This window comes from Haliotis asinina, chromosome 1, assembly GCF_037392515.1.
Source record: "Haliotis asinina isolate JCU_RB_2024 chromosome 1, JCU_Hal_asi_v2, whole genome shotgun sequence".
In the NCBI taxonomy this organism is placed as follows: Eukaryota; Metazoa; Mollusca; class Gastropoda; order Lepetellida; family Haliotidae; genus Haliotis; species Haliotis asinina.
This window is the reverse complement of record NC_090280.1, coordinates 81,358,564-81,371,601: the sequence shown is the minus strand read 5'-3', so window position 1 is coordinate 81,371,601 and position 13,038 is coordinate 81,358,564. Positions and strand designations below refer to the sequence as shown.

General features: G+C 39.0%; 2 protein-coding genes across 2 annotated transcripts in view; both read right to left on the bottom strand.

Moving 5' to 3' along the window:
- The window catches only part of LOC137276206 (TP53-regulated inhibitor of apoptosis 1-like), a 447,953-nt gene that overhangs the window by 33,615 nt on the left and 401,300 nt on the right, over nucleotides 1-13,038 (bottom strand). The window lies entirely within an intron of this gene.
- On the bottom strand, nucleotides 4,268-10,648 carry LOC137275142 (mitochondrial import inner membrane translocase subunit Tim22-like). The gene is made up of 4 exons (XM_067808158.1): nucleotides 10,374-10,648; nucleotides 8,640-8,824; nucleotides 7,071-7,143; nucleotides 4,268-5,294 (listed from the first exon to the last, which is right to left on the bottom strand). Exons 1-4 carry the CDS (start codon nucleotides 10,627-10,629, stop codon nucleotides 5,215-5,217), a joined length of 594 nt encoding a protein of 197 aa, XP_067664259.1. The 5' UTR covers nucleotides 10,630-10,648; the 3' UTR covers nucleotides 4,268-5,214.

Sequence of the window (13,038 nt, the reverse complement as noted above, 5' to 3'; positions counted from 1 at the left end):
ATTCCATACCAAGGCCAGACTGGCCATCACATCAGCCGACTCATTAGAAGAATTACACGTTTGGATGTGACATTCTATTCTGATAAAACTTTAAAAACCATCCTGAGAGCAAATGGGAGAGGTGGCAGCAACCAGAATGAGTCCAATTCCAGAGGATGTATACACAAAATGTCTTGTGATTGTGGAAGCAGCTACATTGGAGAAACCTGTCGGCCTTCCAACATTAGTCTAAAAGAACACAAAATCTGACCTTAAATCTGCACTCTCAGAACTCTCTGTTAAAAATCAAAATCACTTTATCAACTGGCAACACTCTTAAATCTTGGTGTCCAACGTCAATAATTGGCGGAAAAGAAAACTTCTCGAGTCAATCTTCATTAGAAGATTAGTACCGGAGATCAACAGAGATCTAGGGGTTTACCTCCCTTGTGCCTGGTGCATCACAAAAAAATCGTAGTAAAGAGACCGACAAGGGCACCATGCATGAACAATAACTTCTGTGCACTGTTAATAGTATTACTTTACATGTTATACATGCAATACATTTATCAAAAAAAATCTTTGTACATGTCCAAACTTGCAATTTGGTATAATAATGATCTGTCATAAAAATAATCCAACAACACTACTATATATACAGAATAAGATGTATTCATTCTGTGAGTCATGTTAGTTGTAACCATTCACTACAAATTCTAGTATGTTGTCATAGCATTCCTGTTAACTACTGGTATCATGTTGTCATAGCATTGTGACGTCATATGCATTGTGAGGTCATGGGCAGAGTTAACAGTTAGCCTTACTGTTCAGTTCAGCTCAACATGATGAGGGGGCTAGGATAAGCCCCGAAACGTCGTGAAAATAAACCCAAGAAGTTGCTATCCATAAAATTTGTCCTGTATTACTATGCCAACTTCTTAATGCCTTTGAAGAATTCCGCCGTCTTTATGAAAATATTAGGACCGCAGAAAAAGATATGGGCTCAACTTTATGCTATGGAAAAAAATTATTATTGTCTTTATGTATCATAAATTGGACAACATTAACATAAAATATAACTCGTCGGCCCAATTAGTCTATTATAATGTATTTACAAGAGGATCAAGAATCTTTTGCAAATTATTTTTTGATATAATTCGTTGTACATGTAGTTAATACGTCGCATAACTGTTCCTGTCATATAGACACTCTACCCTGAATAGTATTTTCCCCCAGTCATTTAGTATGTTAAGTAAACTATTTAGCAGTATTCCCAGTGTAGTACCTACTTCTCACAGTCCTCCAACGTCCGCCATTAGGTAAAGCCAGTCATCGTTTTGGCGTAACTAAGAGACACTATTGTGACGTAAAAGCGTCACTGGAACAATTGACGTGACGTTAAAGTCGATCCACTGTTTTCGTACCAACTGATGTAAATTGTTATTACTTGAACGGTCAGTTTTCACTTTTAACTCTTCAATCAGAAAGTAGTTCCAAGCAAAAGTTATACTCTACTCAGTGAAATAACATGTTATTCTACTCAGTGAAAATATCATATTTATTTTCATCAGTATTTACAGTATTTCACTCTTAAAAATATAATAAAAATTGTTATTACTTGAACATTCAGTTTTCAGTTAGATTAGATATTTTACACCGGTGTGATGTGAAGATATGAGGACGACTCCACTGCAGCCTGCATCACGTAAACCATGGGGGGAACTCGTTCTTCAAATCGGATGCACTCACCTACTCAGAATTTCTTGATTCCAATTTCCAAACTGTTATGCGAAAGGCCTGAGTGCTTCGGCCAAACAGGTGAAGTATTTTATTTGTTTGTTTTAACCAAAACAGTTTACTTCATTTCATTTGCTGCACTTTTCGCAAATGTCGATCTTAGCCAAAGACTTGGCAGTACACTGATGAAACGAAATGCAGACATGACAGGGCGTATTAACATATCCACAGCGATGTAATACCGGGAATATTTCCCAGATATATTGGTTTTCGAGATAAAGAGGTCAAGTATGCTTGTCTGAATGCCTCAGTATATCGTACAGCGGTACAAGTGAAGATCTGGCCTTCAGAACCAATGCTTGTCGCTTGAAGCGACTAAAAGGATCGGTTGGTCAGGCTCGCTGACATGGTTAACACTAGTTTGACTGGTCCAGACTCGATTATTTACACGGTCACCGCATAGCTGTACTATTTCTGGTGGCAGCGCTAAACAACACATAAATGCTAAAAGACCCCTATGACAAATCTAGTACTCTCAACTAAAATGATAGCTTTCTCCATGTCTTTAAGAAGCAACAGTTTCAAACAGATTCCCGAATCTTCTGCTGCACGTTCTAGTGGCCAGCAAACAAATCTTTCAGAGCCGTTCACGACATGTATGCCCGTTAAAATGGCAGTTCCCATGTCTTTAACAGGCGTGTAAGATGTGCGTCGGACAAATAATGTTCAGGGTGCTTTCGGTTCATCTCATTCAATATTACTAACACAATAAATAAACTAATTATTTAAAATAACTGCACCTCTATCGCACGATAGAACATGAGATTATTTGATAAGCCAGGCAGCTTGATTTTAAAGAAACATTTGCACCTCAACAACCTCACAATCAAGGTGTAAGTCTGGATAGGTTTTGGCGTCCCTACGCCTTTATTAGTAAACTGCACTACTGACAGAGGTACTAGTATTGTCCAGAATTCTGTTTCAGATGTGGATGAAGATTCAGGGAACCCCAATCTTTCGTACAGTCCGTTTGATTTCATTCGAGACAGATGAACTGCTCACTAACACAAAATCTAACAAATGCAACAAAACCAAATTGTGTACGATCAAGTGAAATCAACAGACTAACTCTGATGATTTGTCTTCTAATAAAACGATCATCATTCGGTTGTCACACTTTGCTATTTCTCTAACGATGGAGTACCACTTGCTGTGAGAACAGCCAGGTAATAAAGAAGCGTGTGGCGTGAATTTCAATTGCACGCGTGCAACTCGCACTCAATTCATCGGTCTCAACTGAAATCGTTAGTCTGTCGTACCCTGAAGTATATATATCCAAGAAAGCCCACGCAAGTTTTGAAAATGTGGCAAGTCTAGATTTCCATAGCTTCTGAAAATGAAGAAAGTCTCAGGGCTCCATTTCATTATATTATCTTTTCACTATGAACGTTTTTTTCAGTAAAATATGTTCATTTCAGAGTCTAGCTGTTAGTCTACTGAAATCGTGTACAGAAAGTCATGGCTTAATATTTTACGTCCGTTTTCGTATGTGCTTTCAGCCGTATGGGATCTGTTGAAAGTGACAGGTATGGCGCTACTCCGCTTTTCGCAATATTCCAGCAACTGCACGGTGTACACCAGGAATTAGCATCACATTGTACCTATGTAGGCAATCACCACATTCAGCATGATTAGCGAAGGCTTTATCTATTAGGATACCCCACTGCCCGGATTTGTTTGAAAATATTTTTTTTTAAAGAACACCTTTCAGGGGTTATATAAAACATAGTTTACTGGATGTCCTGAAGCAAACGAAATGAAACGAAATCATTTGTTCAGCCTTACACAGATGTTTTGAGGCAATAACTGAAAAAAAACTATGCTGTCTCTTACAAAATTCCAATATTTGTTTGTTTGGTTTTTGTTTCACAACGATAATATAATAACAGAATAGAATAATAGTTTATTACTGTTATTAATGCTAATATTCCAGCTATATTATTGCGGTCAGCAAATTTTTTAATGTGGAATTACCATATTTCATGATGAGCGAGTTTACTGATGAACCAGTACTAGATGAGCCATGACCTGACAAATGACCCCAGTTTGCATATATGGGAAGGCCCTCCAGAAGATTTTATTTGAAAAAAGAGTGAAAGAAGTTAGACACTGTTAACAGAAGCAGCATTGAGTTAGCGCCACAGTCGTAATCTCCGATCTACCTCATGTAAGTGTAGCAACCAAGTGTATTCGTCTACATTCCTTGCCCCGCCTACTTTTCACAAACGGTTTTCCTGCGCAGACTCATCTAATACATGTCAAGCAGTAGGTTCATGCTGCTTGTAGCAAACTTCCAGCAATATCAGGGCAGGGGACACCAGAAAATGGGCTTCACACATTGTACCAATGTCGGGAATCAAACCCAGGTCTTCCACAGACAAACGTTTTAACCACAAGCCTACCCCATCGAATACCATACTTCATGAAGAAAGGGGTGTATGTCACAATGTGCTAATGTGCACACTGTCAGAAAATTAAAACACAACTAATGTTGACATATTATTTTTATCTTGCATTCACGCACAATATACACACATTGACTCACTTTATCCATTCAACATATATATACATGTAGTATCTTCACTGAACCATCCCAGCCAAGATTTGACCAACCCAAAACATACTTCGAGAAACATTTGGAAGTAACCACATCATATGACAGCAACTCTTGATCCTGTACAAACTGAAACAAATATAGTGACCTGGCTGTCCTTACTGCAAATGGCCTGATTATGATAAATACCTCTAATACTAACTTCTAGTACTGACAAAAAATATGCACTACAGTAGGAAATCATTTATAATAATAGCAGATACACACCACAGCAATGGAGTATGGTCCACTCACAGAGGTATTTATCTGAATTGTTTTATTGTTTACTGACCTGTTTACACAAGAGTAGCAATCTTGTGGTGCCTATATGAAATGAAACACAAGATTGCTGATACTCCATTAAATTCCATTCAGTGCGCTAAATGTACTCTTATTGGTTTCCAGTACTCCTGTACTGAAACAATAAGGAGTACATACTCCTGGTATAGAAACATTATCTCAAGCCCTGCTAACTAGGTGATCAAATTAAGAAGATTCCAGATTTTATCCTGGATGAACAAAACAGATAGCCTATCTCACTTGTGAGAGGGGTACACAAAGTACTTTATCCGACAACCAGTTGTCTGGCTTCCATTTTGTGGAGGCCGTGGTGGCTTCTAATCAATGACACACTTTGCTTATACTGCGTTAGGAACTGACAATTCATACAGTATCAGTACACATCACAATTTTTCGATCTAATACGAAAGAATCTTTGTCAGACGGGACTGTCTGCTGGATGCTGTTTCACATACAACCATATTGTCAGTCAGCAACAGTCAATCAGCTGTCAGCACCTGTTTCCCTGTCACTAGCTGTCACTCAATGTCATCCGCTGATGGCTGTCAATGTCTGAAGTAGTAGTCTATAGCTGTAGAGAACACAGCAAATCCAGCTGCACCTAGAAGACCAGCCTTCAATCCAGCTGAAAAACATACCAATGTGGTTACATAGAGTATCTCACCCCAGTGTCTTTGATATCAAATACATCACCACAAGTTGATAAACTTACAAATATCCAAGGCTTGAATGTATGCTTTAATCCCGGTCTTCACTTAAACATACTGAACAGAATAAATTCCAGAACAATGATTGCATGGGGGAAATATAGGTATAAAGGAATATATTGGAATCTTGAGTTGAAGCGCAACATAGTTATCAATATTGTATTGTTTATTCTCATGAGACACCATCAGTGATTATCTGTCAGTCTGTCCAAAACAGTTTGTTTCATGTGGACTATGTAATCAAAACATCTAAATTCAAGGTAAGAGTATGTCTTTATTCAAAAAACCCCTTGTCATTGCCACATCTTATGGCCTAAAAAATGCCGCAAGGTTCTGGTGTATCAATAAATATGCTTTCAGAAACCATTATTTTTCCCTTGGCACTGACAGACACTTGTCATTTTGATAAAGAAAGTTTACACGATAGCCACAAGCTTGATTTAATAAACAATTACACATTGATAAATGCGTTTTTAGTTAGTGCTTAACTTCTAAGAAAATGTAAAAAAAAACAAGAAAAATCCGACCTTCCTACCCTTAATTTGTAATCAGCATCAAAACACTTTATTAAATTTAGCCTGACAATGAAAATCAGCCTGAGGATAGTAAATCTCACAGAGGACTACTAAAACATCATCACTACTAGTCAACTGGGCTAGTACAATTTTCTCACTGAGTCTGCTCAAAAAAGAGCTTGTTTCTGATGATTTATGACGTCTGTCTCTTCTCACCAATGACACATTTAATTTTTTTCAAAATTAATTGTGTCAGTCTTTCTTTCTAAACAATCGTTCCATATTTCAGAGTAGATGTAAAATGATTTGGTCAAGGGACGTAACTCAATACTTGCACTTATTTCTTTATATATTTTTGACGGAAATTCAAGGAGTATCAAAGGTTTTCAAGTTTGGCCTACTTTTGAAACGGACTCCTTAGGCTTTGCAAAAATAGCAACCCCAAAGACTCCAAACAAAACAGTGGTGGCCTTCTTGGTTGGTTTCTCATTCTCATTACATAATCACCCAATTTGTTACGGACTACAGTGACATGATCCATAGAGGGGGAGGGGGAGTAAGTAAATGAGTCAGTGAGTGAAATGCACAACACTATTAGCTATAATCATGGACGAGACACCACAAATGGGCTTAAAACATTTGTACCCATACAGGGAATCGAACCCAAGACTCTGGCATGACAAGAGCACGCTATAACCACCAGACTACCCCACTGCCACGGATCAATAGAGATCCAACAGGATCAGGACATTTTTCATGAGCACTATTCTAGGTTGGGGGAGGGACAAAATGAAGTGGTCTATCAGAGAGTTGACATCAGATTCCCTTTAGTTTAGTCATTTTTCATAGCCTCCTGTGGACGATTTGTCCAATCGTAATCCAGAGAGGTAATAGATCTATGTTCTTAATGATGCCATGTCTTTAACTAAAATAAGAACTTCAGACAAAATTATATTAACATGAACTGTTGTTATCAATAGGAATGACAAGTCTTTATGCATGATCAACTTCTTTATTATGTAATAGCAATGTTTCAGCATTGAAATTGGTGTAAGTATCAATACCAAAACGTCGCTATTGCACAATAAAGTTGATAATCCATACAGACTTGTCATTCCAAAATGAACATGGGTTAACTAATTGTCTGACACTATGTTATTGTTACATGAAATTGCTCACCTCTCAAACCAAGAACACCTCCCACGATGCCCCCGGAGAGAGTTCCATTGATCAACTCACTCTTGCCTTGGTACTGGAACACACATGGTCAGATGAGAACAAAGACGTGCAAAGATCTAAATATTTCCAGTGTTTTATAGTTCAACCCCCATTAGCAAAATTATGCCTATTGAATCTGTGTACCCAGTAAAACATCAATAATACCCTATGGACAAGACATATTTGCCAGACTTCTGCAACTCAAGCCCATGTTCAAGCTCTTGCTCTCCATGGATGCAGCCTAGACTAAAACTAGTCTCTGAAATGAACACAGTTTACTGAAAAAAGTTCACAAGAGAATCTAGACTTGCATGGGCTTTCTTGGATATATTTGCTACAGGGTCTGTATGACACGCTAGGGTGCAGCCATATTGCTGCAATTAAAAACTGGGACTGAAATTTGATGAATATTAACTGGGGCCTATTTTGGGTGGTAAAGTTTTAGTGCCAATGAAAGAGATTCAGGCCCCATTTCTAACCGCCTTCATAAGCTTTAAAAGATCCAAAACACTTCTGCTCTCATCAGCAAGACAAGTAAACATTTCCATATTAAACCTGTGTTGAAAGAACTGTATTAGCGACTGGCTAGGGCCCGAATCGACTTAAGATCCTCTGTCTGACATTGAAGTGCACCATGATTTGGCTCCCTGCTACTTGTCTGAGCTCCTACATCTTGCGCAAGATGTACTGGTCATCCCATCCTACAAACTGAAATCCTTATTCTGCACCTGTGCTTTGGGCCTCTCTCCCCTGAGCTATTAAAAACCCTGACATGATTTAAGTCAAGACTTAAAACCAATCTTTTCTCAGCAAATTACTTATAGTTTCAACTGTAAATATTCCAGTATAAATATTCTGTACTACTTGGAGCATGCCTTGGGGTGTGGAATAGGCACATGATAAGTATGCATGGTTTTATCATCTTTATTATCATAAGAGTGAGTAAACTAGGTTCATCATCACTTCGACCAGTACTTCAGTCATATTGCAGCATGTCAGCTTGATGTGGGAGAAGTGGCCAAGGTGACACAAGTTTACAATTTTGATCAAACTCACAGGCACAGACATGATGCAGACAGACCAACAAACAAAATCAGGGCAAATCTGGATTCCAACGCACAACCATAGGATGCTGGTACACTTAAAGGACACAGTTCTGCACAGCAAAGCTAACACTGAACTGTGTGTCATGTTTTCATGTTTTTAAACATGAGGTTAAACAATGCCAAAGTTATCTCCCCTGGACCATCAAGTTGCATTTAATTACTTCACTCACAAAAGGGTTTTTGAAAATACTGAGTTAGTCAAACTGAAAGTTTGATAAAATAAGAAATAGTTAAAATGCTTTAACACTGACAATGCATAGACTGTCTGGTTCAGACTCAACTGTTTAGAGACCATCACTATACTGCTGGAACAAGATTCAATAATTTACAGACTGCCATCAAACAGCTTCATTATTGCCACATGCAGCATTAAACAAACAAACAAAAGAAGCATGTGCAACTGATCCTCAGATGTCACTCTTACCGATTCCAGTAAACACTCTGTGCCAGCAAACATACAGCCAACCACAGCAAAGTTCTTTCCATAGGAGATGGATCTCAGCTTCATTTCCTTCAGCACCATTCTAGTTGTCGGGGTTTCTGTGCTGATCGTTGACATGGGATCCACCCCCGCTGTGAACAAGCCAAATGCTGCTCCCACCCCGAAACCTGTTTAACAGAATGTCAGTGACATAAATATTTCGTTTAGGAAAAGTGAGGAGAAATGGGGTTTGACCTTAAACATGATTATTTGCTCGTATGACAATGTGCATGTGTGTGGATGTTTGTACTAGCCAGGACTTAAGCTGGTCCTATAGTTTTAGTTCCCATAGATACCATGTGCTTCACTGAAGCATGAATAGCCCAATCAGACACATTACATTGACGTCAAGCCGACCAGTCCTTGTTATACCAATTAATGCTGAGAGCAAGAGTAGGATGAACAAGTACCATATTGGTATCGTGTGGTTGGCAATCGAACCTACCACCTTCCGCTTTCCGTGTGGATATTCTAACCATTACACAACAAAGGGGGGTCTCATATTTTAGCTTTTTAAAAGGAAAAACACCAGGTCCGCATCAAGAATACCTTTCTGTTTAACCAAATGTACACCTGGCTAAGACACAGAGTGATATCGTCACTAAGCTTATCGTAACTACCATAATTTAAAATGGGCTTATGATCATCGTAGCACTATGACTGATTTTTGAAAAAACAAAAAATTGGCCTAGGTACCTCTCTGAATTGACAAATGTACCACAGGTAGCTAACTGAATGAACACATGCACAAGGAACCTTGCTGAATAAGCAAATGTAGTCCAGGTAACATTGTCAATGAAAAACTGTACATCAGGATGTAAAAAGAGGTATGGATGTAGCTATATTACACAATAAAGCTGTGTCCTGCATGAAGTCATTATTACAGAATGAAAAGACGGATAGATTCTTGCAATGAAAATATTTACATAATGGCGTAAAGTGAGCAAGTGAATATAGTTTTACATCTCAATATCCAAGCAATGTGGAGGGTACACCTGAAATGGGCTTGACACATTGTACCCGAGTGGGGATAATGGTATAAAACTTTGTGTAGACTTGAAACAAATTTGCGTGTGCTACAGAATTTGGGGTCATTTGGTGTTGAAAAAATAACACTCACTGAATCATTAAAACCCACTTTAGAATTAACTGTCAGCAACCCAAGCTGTTCATTGGGGTGACTAACTATATCCTGTTGTTCAGGCTTGCTGACGTGGTCATCACAAGTGATTGTATCCCTACTGCATAGATATATGCTCATGATGTCAATCACTGGAATGTCTGGTTCAGACTTGAATACTTACTGACTATTTAATAACAAGAAGCTTGCTGAGAGCAGCAGGAAACTAACAAACAAAACATCTGGGTAAGCAGAGAGGTACCTAGTGGACATGAATAAACTCGTGATAGCCTGTATCTAGAAGCAGCAAGAAGCATGCTATCATTACATATTTCTTTGGATTTGATAAATTTGGACAAATGTAACCTTCCATGGTTCAACTGATGAAATCAATAACCTTCCTGCACCACGAATATGAGAACGCCATTCAGATGGATTTTACGACACTTCAACCAATTCAACCTTTAACCTGAACAGACACACGACGTCATTACAGTAACATCGCTCTTAATCGCTAATAGTTAGTCATTTATTCACTATTTTAGGTATCTGCTTACCAACAACACAGCTTGCAACTGATTTAAAAGTGCAGCTCTCGAATGCTCTCGAAATCATGATTTCTTCCTTCGACTTCGCCATCTGAGGAAATGTCCCGAGAGGCATCATAAAGCGAGATCTGTGTTTTTTCTCACCAATCACACTGTCAAGAATCAAATTAAAGTTTTGTACATCTTTCATTTCGAGTTTGGGTATGGTTGGTTCGCCTGTTGATGCGTGCATTTCTGCTCCTGTGCTCTCCATGGGCGCAGCCATTTTGCTGCTATGGAAAACTGGGAATGGCGATTTGACGAATGCGAATTGGGGCCCAGTTTGGGTTGTAAAGTTAAGTGCCAAAAGTTTGGATGACACATCTTTACCACATCTACACAAAACAATAACAGTGGATTTTGTGGAAAGCTGATAGCTAATGTGGACATATTTTAGTTTCTATCTTTATTCTGTGGATATTCTAATGTGGCCGCAAACAGATGTAAGGAATTCTTCAAGCTCAGTGAGACCTTGTAACAGATGGCCTCTGAGAATTAATACTAATGCAGCCTTTGCTGTGTCTGTTGCAATTCCAGAATAATTACCCATAATTCTGTATTCGAAACATTTTAAAACTGTATCGTCTGTAGTTAATAGCGATTGTGTTTTTGCTGGAGGGCGTTAAACGTCGATGGACTGGTTTTTGTAAGAGGAGAGAAAGAATAAGAGGAGAAAGAATAAAACTAGATGAAGGAACATTATTTGGCTTTGTTTTTTGTCATCGTATCCCATTTGCTTACGTAGATCGATGCTTGTGCTGTTGATCACTGGAATGACTGAGCCGTAGTCGATATTTTGCAGACCGCCTCCATATAGATGGTGGAATTATCGCTGTGTGATAACACAAAGCAACTGATTCAATATGTTTTTTCTTTCAGTTTGAGTGAAAATAGAGGATACTCGACGAACACATTGCTCAATCATACAGGGGCGGTCAGGAATATGCCATTCCACTACATGACTGTCGTTGGACCAGGCTTTCTTCGTCGCCAGGCACGACAAGGACTGTCAGTTCACAACTCATCTGAAACATGACAAATAACCATCCATAACCCCATTATCGACGTTGTTTGTTTTTGACGTCTGTTGGCAATTTGACGATTGGTAAAGGCGGCACACAACGTGGCCATCGAGCACGTAGATTGTATGGAGACTATTTCTTATCGTCTGACCCGTAACTCGTGCCAGTAATGTCTCTCGGTGTTGGGAACTGGTTGAAATGTCACAACTGATGATTGCTTCTTTACCAACGCACAGTCATCGAAAAAAAATGGTTAGCATCATTTTTCGTATGTTCCTATCCATGTTACTATTGCAGATATCTAATGCAGCTTGCTGCTTAAAAGTGATGATTAATATGTCATGAACATAAACCTCCTGGAATCTTCAAGAAATATTCAGTGATGACTCCTCAGTTACTGAAGTGTGTTTTCTCAGAAATAAACACGTCTTCAGGCCCTGACAACGTCGAGGATATGTTTCATCATCAAGTGTTTCAAAGACTAAAACGATAGTTCCAAAATCGTTTGTGTTCGATCATGTGAAAGTGTGATCGATTGCTTGGTCGTTTGGTTACTGCGACAAACCTTCGATTATTTCAGTTAATCAGAACACCACTAATACCTCTCACGTCTACAATCTGTATACATCACATTGATATGCGGTGTTTGTCAAAATGTCTAGACTAAGAAATCCACCGGGATACCTTCTTTGTTTAAAAGTAGTAACTTCTTTTCATCGTTAAATTTTTATACTAAGCTTCTGTCTGTCGCATGGAGGGCAGTTGGGTAGCCTAGTGGTTAAAGCGTTCGCTCATCACGCCGTGGAGCCGGGTTCTATGGGTACAATATGTGTAACGCCCATGTTTGGTGTTCCCCGCCATGATATTGCCGGAGTGGTGCTGAAAGCGGCGTAAAAGTAAACTCAGTCACTGTCACGTGGAGAACCGATCCTGACTCGTCACTGTGACGAGGCAACACTTCAACTTCATGGCCAAACCACCCAACAACCCTCTTTTATTTTCGGGGCGGTGGGGTAGCCTATTGGTTAAAGCGTCCTCTCTTTACACTGAAGACCTGGGTTCGATTCCCCACTTGGGTAGATTGTGGAAAGTCTCTTTCTGGTGTTTTCCGCCGTGATATTGCTGAAATATTGTTCACAACGGCGTAAAACCAAACTGAATCCTTTACTTTCAATGTGGTCGTACCATGCAACGAAGATCTTCTCAATCTACCATATTTCCTCGAATAAGTGCCCTGACGTGTATTTTTTTCAACGGTGCGATAGACCAGGCTCTTACTGGAGGCCCGACAACTGCGCTTATTTAAGGAAATACGGTATACATAATTTCAATCTTAATCCCTTATTCAGGACCTTGGATGCCTGCAGAGTTACGGACCAATGTCACGGTAGTATCTTGTGAACGTCGTTGTAGTTATGTCTTGGCAACAAATGAAACTGATCATATATCAATGTACTTAATTTTACAGTTACCAAAATAAACGGCTATCACATTCCACAGCATACTTACGTAGAATACTCTCGAGTGACCCCAAACTAATACGACGAACCAAAACTATTTCGAACTTTTAAAAAAAATACACTGCGTGACATTTTCGGGCATGACATTGTCCA